Genomic DNA, 18,614 nt, shown 5'->3' on the forward strand with positions numbered 1-18,614 from the left:
CCGATTCCGAGATTCCGAGTTTATACCATGCAAATATAACGGTCATGACGTAAATCAATGTTCTAATAGTAATATAGACACTGTCAATAATCGTGTCTAGAAATATTTATGCTCTATGACTGTTGATTTTAAAAAGATTCGGCAATGTTATAATCAAATATATAGTAAACAAAAAGATTATACGTTTTTGTTAACTTCTAGTTTTTTATTGAATTAGAAAACAAATTGCTTGTTTTAATGAAATCGATGCTTCTTTTTGAAAGCAAGAGTATACAATGTAGAAATATACACAAATCTATATATACACGATATACATATATCTGATCCAGAAAGTTTAAATCCGAAAACACACGTATCACACGTACATATACATACACATATATGTTTCGTATAGTGAATATAAATGCATAACGCATGTGTATGACGAATATAAACTAGAAGGTTTACTAATTTTTTGACAGTAATCGCGATGACGTATATATTGAGCGAGAAATTATTTTGACAGCTGCACGTGGGATATGACATCGGATGACGTGCGCGAGTTTGTTTACAAATATATGATAGCGCGCGCGAATACAGATACTAATTCACTTATAAAGGAATATTATCCGAACATATGGCAATTGAAACAAGATTGGCGTACGGCTTTGAAAAAGATAGAAAACCATAAAAAAAAAAACGAAACAAAAGATTATATAAACTCCTCAATAAGCAAGATAATATTTTTTGAGAATATTTTTAAAAACATTTTTGAAAATATTAAAAGTTCCTTTTTAACCATTAAAAAAATATTTATATCAATTATACAATATTAATGAATAGTAAATATTAAAAATATGTTTAAAAAATATTGACCGCTCATTGGATGTTAATATAAACATTTTTTTTAATGATTAAAAGGGAACTCAATCCATATTATTTCAATGTTTTTAAAAATGTTGTTCAAAATTATTTAAAAACATTTTTAAAAATATTGTCCGCTCATTGAATCGGAATTTCTCGGAATCGGACTATTTGTGCGGAATCGAAAATCGAGATGTTTAGTGGTATCTATGTTTCTACTCTAGTTTATGGTACAATATCGCGCGCGGTTATTTATGGCGGGACGCTACTGGTGTCATGGATCGTAATCAATCTGATTTTAATCATAATCGAATATTACACAAGTGTCGAAAGCATAGTCCATCGATGTGATTAATCCTATGATCGATAAAATCGTAATTATATTACAGTAGAAGTAGAGAATTAATTGTTTCATCACATTCGAATTGTGATTTCTCGTTATTGGGTATAGATAACCTAACCTGAGGCACATACATAATTAGTACGTAAGTGTGAAAATAAATGTATATATAATATCAGGATAGAAAAATATCGTTACGTATTATGCAAAAATATATAGTATATCATCATATCGATAATATGACAATTACATCAAATGAACTTTGCAGGATCATATAGCTTATCCATGCATGTTAAACGTACAATATATCGAGAATTATCGAGAATAAACATTTTGTACGCAAATAAGCACGTATAGTATCAGGGATGCCAAGAAAGCCTCGAAACCTATATTTTGTTGCATTATTAATTAAGGTAAGTATTTAGCATAGGAGTAACTTTACTGATTTTTTTTTATATTTACTTTATTTCATAGTTTATATATATATATATTTTTTTTTTTGAAATATAGAGAGAAACTGAAGCGCCCTTACAAAAATTGTCGTTCTTACGTTTTTCACACAATCGTATTAAAACGCTATGATTACACGTGCTATTGCATTTTTTAAGACTATTGTGCTCTTCGAAACGCTATTTTTCGAGAAGAAAAATACTTTGTTACGGATCCGGAAAGAGCATCATGTTTAGGTCGAAATACTCGCATTTGCAAGCAAAAATACGGTTAAAAATTCGTTGCGGTTTTTTCTGCGTTTTATGTAAGCAAAAGTTAAAAAAAAAAAAAAAAAAGTTTCCTAAAAGAGAGTCAGGAAAACAAAATAATTTTTCGAGAGACATGTTGGGCCGGTAAAAAAAATTTCCTAAAAAGTTAGATGAGTCAGAAAAGAAAAAAACCTTTTCCTAAAAGTCACGAATCGGAAGGATTCGGGAAAGGCTTTCTATTTTTTCTTTCCTTTTTTTTTTCTTTCACAAAAAATGGGAACGATCGTCACGGATTTTCAACCCTGTTTTTGCTCGTGCTCATGTTTTATGTATTTTAAGCTGAATTTAAAAAAAAATCTCCTTTCTTTATCTCTACATTTTTCTTTACAATCGTGATTAATGTTGCAAGATATACAAAAGACACGCCAGTTTTATAAAAATCGAAGAAGGGAACTTTATATATATATATATATATATATATGTGCTTATTATATATATGTATTAACTTTTTTATTGTTTATCTCTTCTATTATAATCCCTAATGATCAATTGTTTTAGCAGAGAATGCTTCCTCTTTTCTCGGAATGGATGGCGTATCGCGGATTTGCTTTCACGATCGTTTCTCAGGACCCAGCGGGATCGGTATAAGCGTCAGGGGTCGTCGATCGGAAGGTGGTGCCATCTGTAGCACCTGTCCACGCCAGGTGAGGATAAAGAGAAGGATCGGCAACAGCCTGAAATTCAGTTGGGCCGACACTGTGGGACACGCGTGTACGTTATGCGGTTGCCTCGTAAATTACGTTGAACTCGAGCGTCCAGGTTGTGGTGTCAAAACGCTCCGAGAGAGAGAGATGCGCCGATGATCGGGGGATCTACGGAGAATCTACGGAGAAAAAACGACGTATCCCAAGGAGACTGGTTCGTTACAAGTTTGCCGTTTTATTTCACGAAAGACTCGACAAACGGAGAGACGTGCACGGCGCGGCGTTGCGGCGGAACGGGACGCGAATGATGCCGAAGCGATGCAGGTAAAATTCGTCATGTTACTCTTGCTCTTTGCGCAGATACATGTCCTATGCGAATCTTCTTTTAATACGGCCGGCTTTGTTTCGTTGCTGCGCAAAAGTTTGTGTAACTATTAGTTTCACATTTCTGTTTGAAAACAAAGAATTATTATTCTTCTTATTTTACAGTAAACAATGCCAATTTATGAAGAGGAATGATTATACGTACAATATTTCGTTGATGCGCGATATCTATTGCACCTGCGTCAGAATATATATTAATTTCTGTTCGACAAGTTGGCATAATTGACAGTTTACTGTAAAATAACGCGAAGAATAATATAATTCTTTGTCTTCAAACAGGAATGTGAAATAAATTAATAGTTACACAAACTTTGCGATTTTTTTATCCTTATTTAGATATTTCGTAAATTAAATAAAGTTAAATCGAATCTTTTATATTTGTTCTTTCATTTTATTTATAATTCTTGATTAAGAATTATAACTTATATATAAAAAAATTTTATTTTTTCTGAAAATAATAATGCTAAAGTCTTATGTACACATGCATGATTATATGGAGATGATATATTATATTGTATAATGTTTTTCGCAATTTATAATAGATTAAAAAAGAGATTACTATATTCGCGTATTTGAAAGCAGCTCACTTCCTACATCCCAATCCAGATACGTGTTAAAAAAGGTAATGCTGTGAGACGCTTTCAAACTTTCTCGATCTTTTATGTAGGCGTTTTAATGATCGATCATTTGGAAAGTGTATTTGTCATTTGGAAATATTCACAGATATAATCACAGATAAAAAAATCTTAAACTTATAATAATGCTTAAACTTTATAATTCTATTAAATACGATATGTGTGTGTTATTTTGTAAATTAAAGGTAAGACAAATTTATTAATATTGAAACTTGTATTACAGTTAACAAGTACCAGATGATTTTTTATAACTACAATTTTAAAAGCCGTACGATATTGAATTCCGGTTTCACGCGTTGCTCCTGAAACCATGCGCGTCACGTTTTTATATTTCGTAATAAAATGAAGAATGCGTAATGATAATGAGAGCTGATCTACGGTATCGGTTGTGTTGCACACAATAGCCGTCGCCCACGACAATGAACCGATGTCATGCATTAAATTATTCATGGAATAGTTGTTGCAGCGCATGCCGGTAACGATTGATGCGTATCTCGCACTACGCGACGAAAATTTTTGCATTTGAATATGTCACGGCCTGGTTCTGCAAAAATTAAAAGCTGCAATTTCACCCGGGCAGGAATCCGTTGGATCCGCTTTCTGGGTCAGAACAGATCGTCGCATCGACCGGACTCGATTTCCGAGATATTCTCTCTCCTCGCTTTGCCCGTCGAAATTCGCAAGATTTGAGGGAGACATTTTGCAAGGATATTAAAAGAAAGACACACACCACATGGTTGGCTGCGTGTCCCAGTTTCTCGTACAGGACACGCGGGGCCACATGTGCATCTCTTCTCTGTCTCCGGGGCAACAGGGGGCAATATATGTCGAGGGAGTTGCGTCACGCGAGGTACACGCATCGTGCGGAAAGAAAAATGCGCCAGCGGACTCGACTGCCGAACCGGTTGTAACGACGATTCGACATTCAGCAGATCGCTGATCGAGAGAAGGAAATACATTATATATAATATTATATGTTTCGATAGGAATGCTTTACGTTCCTAGAATAAAGACGGCGCAAATGTAAAGATAAAAGCATCATTTGTGTGTAATATAATCTTGTTTATAACTTTTTAAATTTTAGATATTTATATTAGAAAACCTTTCAAAAAAATTTGTAGAAAAATCATTAATGCACATATCGTACACATATTTTTGTACTCATTATTTTATTTAGCTTTTATATTTGAATTAATCTTGTCATGGGTTTAGTTTATTTTACTTGTGATTTTAGTTGTATTAATCGACAGTAATATAAGTTAATATATTTAATAAAAAGGTAAACAAAATATAATATACATTTAGCTATTATTACGAAGATATATCACTGCTTCAGCATCCGTGTACCGTCTTGTAAATCAAAGTCCCAGATACATCAACATTTTATATCCGATGCCGAATATCTGTTTTTCTTTTACGTTATATAATTGGAACGCTTAAATTTAATAGAATGTCGATGCAAGATCGCCTCGCAACGTGTTTTGCTTTCGCATTGAGATAATCGGGATCGCGCAAATTCCGATTCTGGAACTCTTTCTCTCTCATTGTCCATTCCCGTATCTTTTCTTGTCTGTACTTCTCTCAAGACGACGATGTTTCACACACACGCATAGTCGTATAGTCGCATCATGACACGGTCTAACGGCATCCATCCGACCTCGTCAATCCGTTCCTCTCGTGTAGCCGTGTATATACGTGCATTCCCGCGTCTTTCTCGTTCTTACATCCTTGCCCGTGATAACACTCTCGTCACGCATGTACAATCATTTGTCATATCGTGGTGGGTTATGCCAATCAATTCGATACAGCCACGTCAAAACTCGTTTTATCACGCGGATCGTACGATCAATTTCTGTGTCGACAGGGCCACGTGTTTTTGACATTTAATTGTATATATACATATCTTAAATTGGAATCTATCTCTCTTGGAATAAAGTTGAGAGGATCATCATTATGAAATTACTTTTTGCTTAAAACATATGGTATCTAGCTAAGAAAAAAAATTTCTTTAAAATAATAATAATAAAAAATACAATATAATAATTACAAAAATGTTTAAGTAAAGTGCAAACACATTTATAAAATAAAATAATGTAATAGAAGTATTTTGATTTCTGTATGATATGTTAAATCTACGAATATTTCCAAAAGGCATCTAAACTTTGACATTCGCACAATTTGCTCTGCTTCAAACACGTAATTTCCGTATACTCGTGATTTGGTAAATTTCTCGTTAGACATCTTGTGTATAAATGAAAAATAGAACAGATCCTAGTTTCTTTATCGATAAATTGTTACACAGAATAACTATGTCTGCAATGCAATAAAATATCATTTATTTGAGATATAACTGGAATTTCCTTCGCTTTTTTCAGCCAGAGATTACAACTAACAGAAGCTGTAATAAGAAAATACTTTGTATATATTTAAGTCCGACTTTAATAATGCGCAACGGCGCGGACGCAATACGTTACATTGCGACAATTGCTGCTCCAGTTCCGTCAAGAATGTTGCAGGACAGCATTATGCATGAATCTCAGCGTAAATTCGCATTTTTCCGACAACGTAAATAGATTAAAGATAAATAGATAAATAACTTAAAGCGACTTAAACAAACGTTTGCGATTCATGCATGATCTCAAAATGAAAGTTTTGATTTGTAGTAATTTTATAAGTAGCTATTTTATATAAAATTAAGATTAGACCGCATTTAATTTATCTTTCTTGAATTGTAAAAGAAACATTTCGGTTTCTTCGATCTTTTTCAGCAGGTAGCTTCACAAGCGTGAAATTTAACGATGGATAAGGTTAAATGTAAATCATCAATATAACGGCAAATAATGAAGTTTCCTGCTGCAGTAACGAGCATTTGAGAAATGTCGGATGGCAAGAAACGGTTATTATATATCGCGCCTCTTAAATTTTATCGTACCGTTAGCGATTGTCCCACTGTTGCTCGCTTATTACAGATCATTAGCGATTCGTTTCATTTTGTTTTAAAGCAATGGAAACTAGATTGTTCCTTACAATTTGGCAAGAGCTCGGGGAAAAATACGGAATTCTTTCTCGTTTCCCGCATCCTTAACGAAATTTCCTCGTTCCATTTCGCGCGATTTTAAACGGAAAGCTGAGAGCAGCTCGACAGATTTGTGTATTTTTACTTTAAAAATGTGCACTGGCGTTCTACGATTCTTCAAACCAAATTTAGGTCAATGCAAAATGAAATTCTATTTTCTCACCAGAGTCTCGACTCCTACTCGCGTCGTTTGTCAATTTTGCTCTTGGAATTTTCATACAAAGGCGTTACTTGAACTCTAACTTAATGTTAAAACTTTCTTTTTGTTTTACAATATGAAACCTTGAAGTTGAGAAAGAAAATTCTAAAAGAGAGAAATTGTTTAAATTGTAGATATACTTATTTAATAATTCTTATTTTATAATACTTTTATTCTTAAACTTTTCCTTTTTTTCTTTGAAAAACGTTAGAGTTAAAATGAAATGTGGTCATACTGTATGTTATTATTAAAGTAATGCGCTCATATAATGCATATATTCAAGAATTTTATTTGATGTTGGGAGTAAAACGTGATAACTGACATTTTCTGTATTCCAAGATGTAAAAGAAATAATGTTTGAAAAAGAGAAATTAAATATATCGCGTTATATTTTATAAGTGTTTGTCATATCTCGACAGAAATGTTAGTTGTCATGTTTCACGCACGCTTCATTCACGACCATTCGTCTAACGCATTCGTTTTCTTACACTTGACATAGCACAAAACTTCGTCTAGTAATTGCCTAACGTACAGATTTCTCTTACAGTTGACACATCGCGACATCGTCTCACGTGGTGAAAAAGCGCTCGTCTCCAAGATACCATTAAGAAGTCCCGACATCAAGCGATACTCGAAGTGGATTCTGAAGCGTCGACGTTTCAGAATTTCGAGGAATAGCGCACAATAACGCCGATTAAAAACAAGAAAGCAAGGATATTATTTCGCGACAACATTATTGAAGCGGTGTACGTTGTGAAAAAGAATGTTGTCGCGTCGTCGAGAGAAACTTCTAAGGTGATAATTAAAGAAAAGGATCCTTCTTCACACGCGTTGTGTTTTCGCGAGTCGCTAGAAATATATACGTTGTATAATAAAAGATCGTGGTGATATTTACGGCCGAATTGCGTTCTGCAATCTATCACCTGTGGCTTCTGATATCTCATCAGATATAGAGGAAAAGCACTGCGTAAAGCCATCGCGAGACCTTCGACTTTCAGATCGAGATTAACGCTAAGCTTTCATTTTTAAAGAGCACTCTCTTTCCATTAACTCAGACAGATGTATTTCGTTAATAGCGAACGACTGTCTCGATCGTATTCACACATTTGAAGGAACCAATTCAGTAAAGTGGAGAGAAAAATGTCGAGATCCGTCTGCGATTTACAAAGTACTTTGAAGACTTGCTGAAAAACGACGAACTATAGAGACGAGGGAACGCTCATTCTGATAAATGAAAGTCGAAAGTGAATCCTTTCGAAGTCGAGATCAGCTGGTTCCTATTGAAAGATCGGTGAATAAAGATCTGCCATGAAATCAAGGCGAAACGAAAGCGATCTCGGATGATCGCGTCATAAATTCATCATTTCCGAAGAACAGTTTCGTCGTGAACTATCCTCTATCGAAAGATTGTGTAACGATCGGGTTTGACGACGTTCTGCTTGTTTTCTTTTCCATCGAAAACCGTGGAAGGTAATTCACGAAAAACGGCGAACCACTACGGGGTTCATTACGCGAACTCGTACGCGTACAGCAACGGCGCACCGAGTGTGTACACCAGCACCGGTTGTTGCACGAACGGCGGTTACGACGTACATCAACCGCAGCTCCACGAGGATTACCGGCCGATCTACTTTTACGTCGCGCAGCCCTACACGATCCCGTATACTTTCGCTAAAAGACCAAAGCCCGCCGCTTCGTCATCGTCGTTGCTAAGGACAGCCAAGCCGCGCGGCAACAATTGCCGCGTCAAGTTCTCCAAGGGGCTCAGCAACGCCGATTTCTCGCAGAAGGTCAAGCAGGGCGAGTTCTCTCGGAGTCTGAACCAGGTGCACTTCGCGGAGAGTCAGGGTCAAGGTTACTATACCATTTACTTAGAGACAGATTGAACAGTTTATTTTCAAACTTTCGAAAAATAATGCTTTCTATGTAATTTCGTAGTCTCCATTTTTTGAAAGTTAAATTTGAAAGTTGGTTTGAAAGTAAGCTTCCCAATTAGTTATTTAATTTAATTTTTGCATGAATTATTTATCTCAACTCTGTATGATTTATTTAAAAAATTGATTAATTTAACGAGATTTTTGATAAAGAAAACATTCTAATAATTGCATGATATTGCATTTTTAATCGCTTTAATACTTATCGATTTAATGATATTCTTTTTTCAATGATTTAATATATACTTAACTTTCATCGTATATATATTATATTTAAATTATATATTTGAGTTATAATCTCGCGAGTGTATATATATAAACCGAGTTGTAACGCGTAATAGCTGGAATTAAGTAATCTATTAGAAATTATATCTTATTAATCGAGCGCTGATAGATTTAGCTTTCCCCCTTCGACCTGAGGAGAATAACAAATTTTACTGAGATTGCTGTTCGCAATTTTTTGCATAATCGAAGTATCTAATTTTTATAATGGAGAATTGATGCAGAAACTTGACAATTTAATTGTTACAATTACAAATAAGCATAGTAATAAGTAAAAAAAGCAAGGTGAAGAAATTATTTCGAATCTTCCAACAAGAATGGAAAATCTTAATAAAAGATTTGTATCTTGATGTGCATTAAAGGAAACAAATATTCGTTCTCTTAAAAAACATAAAGGAAAGATTATTTTTAATTTCTTTTATATTTAACCAATTTTATGACAGATATACAAAACAATCGGTAAATAATAAAATAAAATAAATTAATTAATAGTAATCATAAATATAGGAAAATAAATTTCTTTCTGAAAATAACTTCGTAATTTGTTAATTAATTGAAACGCGCGCGTTGCATTCTCTGATTATTTTTTTGCAGATTTTAATTTATCTTTACATAAGAGCTGCACTCAATATTAAAGTTTCAAGTGCTTAGCTTTCAAGGCGCTTTTATACGCTCGCAGATTCTTTTAACAGACCAGATAATTATTGCGAAAGCGACATAGTTTCTGTGTGGCATATTTTAAACAGTGATTGTCGTCAAGTAGATTACCGATAGCCGCGCAAAGAGAGCATCTCATTTTCTCTCTCTCGTGCGGAGGAAACGTGCGCGTGTCACACGCGTCTCCGGTTAGTTAAACGAATGGAGAAAACGTTCTGGGGAGAAAGGAAACGAGCTGCACGAGCTGCACGATGATGCAAAAGCTAAAAAAAAATGCGATAAAATTTAATTTTTCAGAAAAAAATTAATGCAAGACTCTCATAATTCGATTACCTAATTAAAAACATTGACAAAAAAAGAATCCACAGATTTAAAAAAAAAAAATATATGGTTGATATAGTAATATATATGTATATGCAATATTCTTAATTAATTCTGATTATTTTAGTAAGATTTGACTTACTGATGCTCGATTAAATGTCAGTAAATTAATAAAATTATGTATGTCTTTAAAATTTATTGTGTGTCATGTTCATCTTTTTATAAATACATGTTTCATCTTTTCATCACATTCACATTCATCTTTTTAGTCGCTCTTAAAATTATCAGATTTTTTTCTAAGATTTTCTTGTTTTTCAGGATCACTATATACAATGTGAATCGCGAAGAAACTTTTCCTCGAACGATGTAGACGCACTATTCCGTTTCGTTTACGCGAGGGAGATCGAAGAATGTTTCGACGTTAAAAATTTGTACTGTTATTCCGACAGTAGCGGCTTCCATCGGGAGATTCTCATGTACATGCGGCGTAACGCGCGGATGATGCTAATAAGATGCAGCGAGGCGAGACTCTGCTCCGTGCGAGATCGCGAAGATGTTTGCTTTCCGCGTTACATATAGGATAGAGGACGAGGAGTGTTCTTTTTAATACTTCGGCACGAACGAATGGCGGAAATATGTATCTCGCGATTTTTTCGCGCGAGCGAAACACTTCGACATACTTGACAAGTGAGAGAGAATTCTAAAGTAGTCGAAGAGCTTTACATGGTACACTGGTACCGTGATAATCGCGTAACTATGTATAGAAACTATGCACAACAAATCTTTATATTGTTTAGCAATAAGAAATATTATTGGAGATAAAATAGGCACTCATTAAAAATTATATAAAATCTTTTTACCCAATCTCATATTCTCTTTTATTCTACAGTGCTCGTGGGCTACCCGAAAACTGGACCCTCTCGTGATCCGAGGATGACGTCGATGTTTCGAAGGGGCACGATCTTTGCGACCTTCTTCCTGTCATTGCTGGGCGGTGGGCTTGTCTGTGCCGCCCTTGTGACGCAGCACTGGGTCGAGGCGCGACCTTGGAGAACGCCGAACCCCCAGGAAAGCGCTGGCAGAGTTCACTTTGGTCTGCTGCAGGGCAAGAAGGAATTAAACGTCGCTTATGGATGGAGGACATATCATGTGTCTGGTATGTTGATATTTTCTGCCTTTCTCTTTGTACAAGGCGGATTATATTTTACGCATAATCACACATAATCTGTTTTTCGTATAACGAAATAGTAAGTATGTAATCTTGAGTGACATGCAGTCTAATGTCATGTATCATATAGTCGATAAATTGATATGCAAAACGTATTACTGTTAGCTAAAATTTTTTAAGCTACTTAAAATATTGTTTTGCAATAATGTACAGAATTCGTTCCACAATTCGTGGAAAGAAATATTTATTTTATAAGAAATTAAAATAACACAAAGGTTTAATTTTTTTATAAAAAGATTAAAATACATCAACAATCGTTAAATATTCTGCAATACGAGAATAAAGAAAACTACATTTATTTTTATGTCATCGCGAGAAACGCAAATGAGGTGGAGAATAGAAGAATATTCATAATCCCCTTTTTAAAATTGCTTTTTTCGATTTCGTAGATTATTTAATATCGTCAGAATGAATTCGTGCCAATTTCCTTTAACGCTCTTATTTTTATTCGGGATTATCCGTCGGGATTATTCGCCCTGGGCGATTCTTTCGCGATAACTTCATAAATCGTTACGAAAGAGTCGAGTATTGCGCGATCAAGAGCCGGACACTCTTTGAATTGTGATTCGAGTGACTCGCACGCGACGAATTATGATCGCGCGGAGATATGCGAGATATGGAGAGAAAGGCTCGTGGATGGCCGAGCATGCTGGTATGCGACTGGACCATAAATCTCCGATTGATAACCGAGTGCATTAGAGTTCTATACGGCGCCCAACGATGTCTGCGGTTGATCGTGGACATGTGACGTGCATGTATCTGCAATAAATCATCGATTTGATAATCGTTGTTAAATTTGTCCCATTGATTTCGTGTGCCACACATTCACATCCTTTATGCCAGATGTGCTCGGAATGATAATTATTTTTAAACAAAAATATTCTAAATTTGTGCGCCCATTGATGAAAGATTGATATAATGTTTGACAATTACAAATTTTACTGACGCGTGAAGTTAATAGGTAGTGTATTTTTAATTGTATTTTATATTATTAGCGAGATGAAAAAGAACAAAGTATTTTTTTTTTAAGTTATCAAGTTTTTTGATCGATGAATTCTCTTTCAAGTGCTATTGTTTTATGTATACTTTTTTTTTTTTTTTTTTATCGGTATTATTATTATGAGAAGAAACTGTTATTATGCTATAACTGCCGTACAATGGCATTCAAAGCATTCAAGCAAAAACATTCGCTCTTCATGGCATCTTAGAACTGGTATAGTTGCAGATGGAGTCTGTAAAAAATCTATTATGTATACATGTGCATATATGCAATTGAACTAAACAATGAAATAAACAATTTACAAAATATTTTAATATAAAATTATATTATTCTCTTACAATTAATTCTTCGCACGTTCTATTAATTTGTACGAAAATTGCTTACATAGATATATATGTATGTCTTTATTTGGTGGATGTGAAAAGTCATGCGAAAGAAAATATTTAGAAATTCAAAATGTTAATGATTAACAATAGTCCGAAAACTAACAATTCTGAGAAATCGGATAAGAGAAACAATATATTGAGAAAATATCAGGAAGGTTCAAAAATTGACAGTTTCACTCTATTCCTATTTTTAGATTTATGACATTTGGTAATTTGTGTTTTGCATTATTTCAGTGTCAATGAAATCTTTTTAATTTATTCATGATGATTTCCGCATCTAGTCGAGTGTGCCATATTCACTTTTACAGAGCGACGATGCATTGTGTGCGCGAAATGGGATGAATATCCTAAAGACAATGCATAATAATCGTGCCGATGAGCAAGCGACTTTTACGTTGCTATTATACCGTACTTCCGGGGAAAAACAACACAATTGCTGGCACGCGCTGTGAGAAACATTTCTCTTTCATTCAAACGGATAATAAATCTGAAAGGATATATAAACTCACATTTTTTCATGATCACATATTCCAGATATGATCACCACCGGATAATTTTTTTATCGTAGCTTCTTTCGATCAACTTGGAGAGGGCTTTACCTCAACAAAAAATATCAAGAAAAGTCATTTTTTATCACACTTTTTGAATTATTAATATCATGTCTTATTCATATAACTATATGCTTAAAATTCTTTTTAAATAAGAAGCTCTCTCTTGAAATTAATTGAAGAATCCGGCTGCACATTTTTATTTCTAAAATTTATTTTATTTTATTTTCACTTATTAAATGAAAACTATATATATATATATATGTATTGATATTTTGGTTCAAGAGAACTTGTTGATATCAAAGAAAAATTCTGTTGAAAGGATATCCGGTGGTTTCGATGTACTCATATATCTGATAGAGTATATGCCTGTATTTAAATACGTTGAATTATGTATACATTTTTGAACATAAGGTCAATTCTTGTTCTCTTCGCGATATAACGTGCCGATATGCATATCACATTTACGATCACGAACACGATTATTATCTCGTTCTCAGATAATGGATACTTATATATGGATATTTACTGTGAGAATGATGTAAGAAAATGAACTTGTAACTTTTTGACTTTTTAAAAGACAAGAAATAATTCAAACAACATTTAATGTTTTTCTGAATCAAACTTTTTTACAGAGTAAAAAGTTTTAGATTTTATTAGATTATTTAAGAAAAAGCAATTGGTAGCCTTTCGTAAAGAGATTCAAATATCACATATGTGAAAACAAGTATATGCTACATTCAAATTTCTCTTAATGTAAAATCGCAAGCACGTGCGCGCCTACATACATGCAGCTGTCAAGTTACGGGACGTACGCGGATAACAATAGATACACAGAAACTAGTTTCCGTGGACAAAAATCACGACCAAGCCTCGTGGTCTACTTTCACATGCACGCGCTACTCGCATCATCAGCGTTACTGATGCTGTGACTGCTATAAGAGCATCTATTGCATTCTAGTACGCAATCAATTTTATGCAGGGACCAGACAGGGAGTGACCAATAGTTCCACCTAATTGTAGCACTCGCAGCTGTATATTAGTCTTTGTATCTAAATGGTTTAATATTTATTTATTCAATATATTTCCTAGAGGCGTTTTCAGAATAAATGCATTATGCCGACATATTTATACTTTTTATCAAAAAATTTAATCCTATTATTAAATTTAAAATTCTATCAAAATAATTGTTATTTACAAAAATGTACATGTGTAAAAATATATTAGTCGTATATTTTTGTACAGAAAAATTTTCATCATAAAAAAGGAAGTTTATTTCTAGAATAAAGTTTATTATCTCGAAATTTGAGTTAAACTAATGTTGTTTTACATTTCACAGCTTCGATTCTTCTGTCAATGATGGCTCTCGAGTGTAAAAATGATAAATATATCATATCAGATTGAAACGACAGAAATATTGCGACTGTGGATACGTTTTTGAGTACTTGAGTACTTTATGGGTAGATGCATCTTCGAGTCGGCAAGAGTTGGCGGCCGCCTCCGGCAATGATCCGTTTATTCACGCCGTCATAAGTTGAAATGTCTCGAGCAAACTTGATCGTATCCTGGAAGCGCGTAAAATGCACAAGATATTCCTACTTATACTCAATCTTTCTCTCTCAAGTTCGCGTCACGCCCGAATATAAAATGCGATAGCAGCGGCTTTTAGTTTCCAATATATAGATTCCGATCAACGGAAGACGTCGATAGAAGCGAAACATTGCACATATTTTCAAGTGCGAGGAGTTGCTGGAGATATATATTCTCATATACAAAGTTAATCGTTCAAGATCTGGCTTCGTTTCAATTTTCGGCCATTATGCTACGCTTGCATTATCCACGACCTCATTCCTGCGATATGTTGAATATTTAGAACAGTTAATTGAGATTTTCTTTAAAGATCCTTTAAGGATAATTTAATAATATTAACGGAAAAATTGTAGAGAGAGACAAATACGACGAAAAAAATAATATTTTAAAATAGATAATAATTGTATAAAGAAATATAGAAAAAAGAATATTCTTATAACATTCAAACATGTTTAAAAGAATTTACGATAATTTAATGTAATTTCATCGCAACATTCAACGATGTACAAAATACGTTTATTGCTTAATACATTTTGCATAATAACAGTGATTATTAATCGCGGTGTAATCATAATTGGAATTACATATAATTACAAATTATATTCAATCTATGATGAAAAGCATAATTGGTTACAAGCTAATGTTAATAACTCGTTTTTAAGCCTTTGGATTTATCTTTAGCAATCATTATTTTAGGAATTTTGTATTGTTATTTAATAGTCGCACACGCATACATACTCAATTTTTACATATTGCTACATATAATTATTGAATCGTTACGTGAAGTCTAAACATATATATAATATATCCATATAATTTGTTGTTATGTTAAAGTAAATTGAAATACGTATTATATCTCTCATATTACATGCGATAATATAACATTATTTAACATTATTATATATAATAAGAAAAGATAAATAATATAAATATGCAGGAATATAATAAAGCGTAAAATATTCTCTAAAAAGCACTGTATATTTTGTTTGTTGTATCATTGTACTGTGATTAATAATATTCTTAATAATAATGTTTCAGTTCCTCAATTGATCCGGCAGGATCCATCGGTGATGTCCTGGGCCCTTTGGATCGGTACCTTAACAGCAACTTCGGCTGCTCTGGTAGCGGCTGCACTCGCTGCACTTTTGGCGGTTTTAAATACAGCTACTTCACCAAGATCAAAGATTTTATCCATTCCTGGTGTATACTTTATAAATATGTTAACGCGTAAGTATGTGTTTTATCGAAAATAATTTTTTAATAATATTAAAGTAAGGAAATAAAACGACAGACAAGAACCAAAGCGCGGTAAAAAGTCAAACAATTCTTCAAATGTTTTAAACTCATAGAGAATTACATTTCATTTGCAATAAGGGAATTTCTGTAACTTATTTTCAGTATTAATGTGCTTAGTTAGCACTTGTACTTGGTTAGCGCAGTATTATACAAGACTGTATGTCAATGTACTGCCAAAGGAGGACATTGACAATATGTGGACCAGCGAGGGGTCTGCTGAGCTTGGCTATTCGTTTTGGTAAGACGTTCTTTTTATCTAAAATAAAATTTCTATCTTAAATCGAGTATCTACTAAGAATTAGAAAATTTTTTCGATCAATATGATCAAATTTTTTTCATTGTAATTTCTCGACTTTGTTATAACTAATTGGAAGGTACTGGTTGTGATAATGATAAAAAAATTAATCCATAAATTATAAGATTGTTTTCCTCTCTATTAGTTACAAAATTATAGCCAGTAAAACATATTTTAATATAGATACTTTACTCTTATTCAATGAATATTTTTCCACTCCAGGCTCGTTGTTAGCGCTGGCGTTGTACACTTTATTAGCATAGCACTAATCGGTTGGGGATCCGGCAGAGAAAAGGATGATTGTCTGGAACCGATACCCGCGCTTGAGGAGAAAACAGCTGCAGCGATAATGTTATATTAAATTTACACTTATTATGAGTGTTTCATAAAAGACACGCAGACTACAATTCAATTAAGATAAATTAAAATGAATTAAAGAAAAATTTTAAAATTGATAGAGCGTCTACATTGAGACCGAACGAAAGTTAATTAGCAGAAATTAAACAGCAATACAGTTTTGTTCTCGTAGATTAGATTTGTACTTCGCACAATTCCTAAGTATCTGTCCTAAATAAGTTGTAATCATTCGCCTAGATCTAGATGATGATTTATTTGCGACAGATATGGCAACGTCGTTTCAAACTAGAGTGTAAGTTCAACGTAATAGATATAAATATAACGTTTGATCTTGGAACGTGTTAATAAAAAACAATACTTGCCGTAACGAACTAAGAGCTTAAATGTGTACCGCCTATGCATGCATTCTGCCGTATTTTTTATATATTGTCTAATTGCGTCAATTCGCAATATTCATGGAGTTCCCAAGCGGTATTCGATGAATTTATGACGAACGTGCATTTTGCGCAGAACAGTGATTGATTATGGTTCTAAATGATTGCTCGCTTTATATGGTATAAAAATATATGAAACTTTGAGCATGGAAAAACGCTTTATTTAACTTGATCTATACATTATTTTTTATCGATAAGGCCGCAATCTAGACAATTATCCTTTGAGACTTCCATTAACAGATTTTTATATATATATATCATAGGTAATATATAAATATATTCGTATACAGACGTACAGTGAATGTAAATCATGCGCTATAAATCCAGATGTGCATTCTGTTACTTTGTTTCTGTTTACTTCGTAAACTGTATCAAGTTTGTCTTTGATTTCATAAACATTTAAAATCCATTTGTCTTATATGTATATTTAGCACTATGTTCTTTTTTTACAAAGGCTATTACTTTGACTAGACTGGGCTCTTGAGAACAATTAATAAGTAAGTGTGGCGTAGCTTTTCTCCGAGACATTCGAATTACATTAACAATTACTTTTCGATATTGCTTCTTTTCCTATGTAAGATGTACGATTTCATTCCTATATTCATGATCATATTAATACATCGTACATGAAACATATCATGACATGTAAATACAACGAAAAGCTTCAGTGTGCTCTCTTTGAGAATATATTTATTACAATATCATGGGTGTAATAAAAAAATTGCGATTGAGATTATATTATGTATAACTCTCGTACATGTTTATTTATATTATGTTGAAATTTTCATTCTTACAAGCTATATTATGTAAATGGCTTTACATATATAGTATGCATAACGGTAATCATATTATCTAGTGTACGGTAGGAAGATTGATGATATCATCAAAGTCTTCTCTTTAGTCTTCATTAGATTAGATTAATTAAGTTGATCGAATATTTCAAATACACAATAGTTCGCCATTCTTGTTTTATATAGTAATATGATAAGTGAATATACTCAATTATCATTTCTCCTAACAAAAATATTTTATTTCTCCAATTGCCGTTATAAATCTTATTCAATGTGTACATATGCAATAAATATAGAAAACTAATGTAGGGAAGAGGCAATTTTTTAGCATGTATTTAGATATGTATTACATAATGCATATTTACGTAATTTTCTATGTTAATTGCATTGAATAAACGTCTCTCCTTTCATACAACACTAATTGCATTGAATAAGATATGTACGGAAATTGATATGAAATAAAATATTTTAATTAAATGATAATAAAGCACATTGATCACTTTCTGTATTTGAAATGTCCGATCAACTTTAACAATGATGATTAAAAAGGACATGGAAATACCAATAAAATTCTTGCATTTTACTGCTTTGTTAGATTTTTGTTTTATCTCGTATT

At 33.2% G+C, this 18,614-nt stretch overlaps 1 protein-coding gene across 2 annotated transcripts; it reads left to right on the forward strand.

The window, feature by feature from the left end:
* The first annotated feature begins 914 nt into the window (after window positions 1-914).
* On the forward strand, window positions 915-18,557 carry LOC138932145 (clarin-2). 2 transcript variants are annotated; one of them, XM_070293706.1, is made up of 8 exons: window positions 915-1,328; window positions 1,452-1,596; window positions 2,443-2,909; window positions 7,427-8,733; window positions 10,963-11,229; window positions 15,864-16,052; window positions 16,224-16,359; window positions 16,639-18,557. In XM_070293706.1, the coding sequence occupies exons 5-8, from the start codon at window positions 11,007-11,009 to the stop codon at window positions 16,775-16,777; spliced, it is 687 nt and encodes a 228-aa protein (XP_070149807.1). In that variant the 5' UTR covers window positions 915-1,328; window positions 1,452-1,596; window positions 2,443-2,909; window positions 7,427-8,733; window positions 10,963-11,006; the 3' UTR covers window positions 16,778-18,557. The 2 variants fall into 2 exon arrangements, with proteins under 2 accessions (XP_070149807.1, XP_070149806.1); XM_070293705.1 differs by lacking the exons at window positions 915-1,328; window positions 1,452-1,596; window positions 2,443-2,909; window positions 7,427-8,733 and adding an exon at window positions 10,389-10,760.
* The last annotated feature ends 57 nt before the right edge of the window (window positions 18,558-18,614 follow it).

This window comes from Polyergus mexicanus, unplaced genomic scaffold (genome assembly GCF_030449975.1).
Source record: "Polyergus mexicanus isolate NDT 795.1 unplaced genomic scaffold, iyPolMexi1.0 SCAF_4, whole genome shotgun sequence".
NCBI lineage: Eukaryota > Metazoa > Arthropoda > Insecta > Hymenoptera > Formicidae > Polyergus > Polyergus mexicanus.

Bases quoted from the DNA above. Each gene is read 5' to 3' on its own strand.
- LOC138932145 (XM_070293705.1), top strand. From the start codon at position 10,709: ATGTATCTCGCGATTTTTTCGCGCGAGCGAAACACTTCGACATACTTG. The intron at 11,230-15,863 runs GTATGTTGATAT...ATAATGTTTCAG, and splicing joins GAGGACATATCATGTGTCTG to TTCCTCAATTGATCCGGCAG. The intron at 16,053-16,223 runs GTAAGTATGTGT...ACTTATTTTCAG, and splicing joins CTTTATAAATATGTTAACGC to TATTAATGTGCTTAGTTAGC.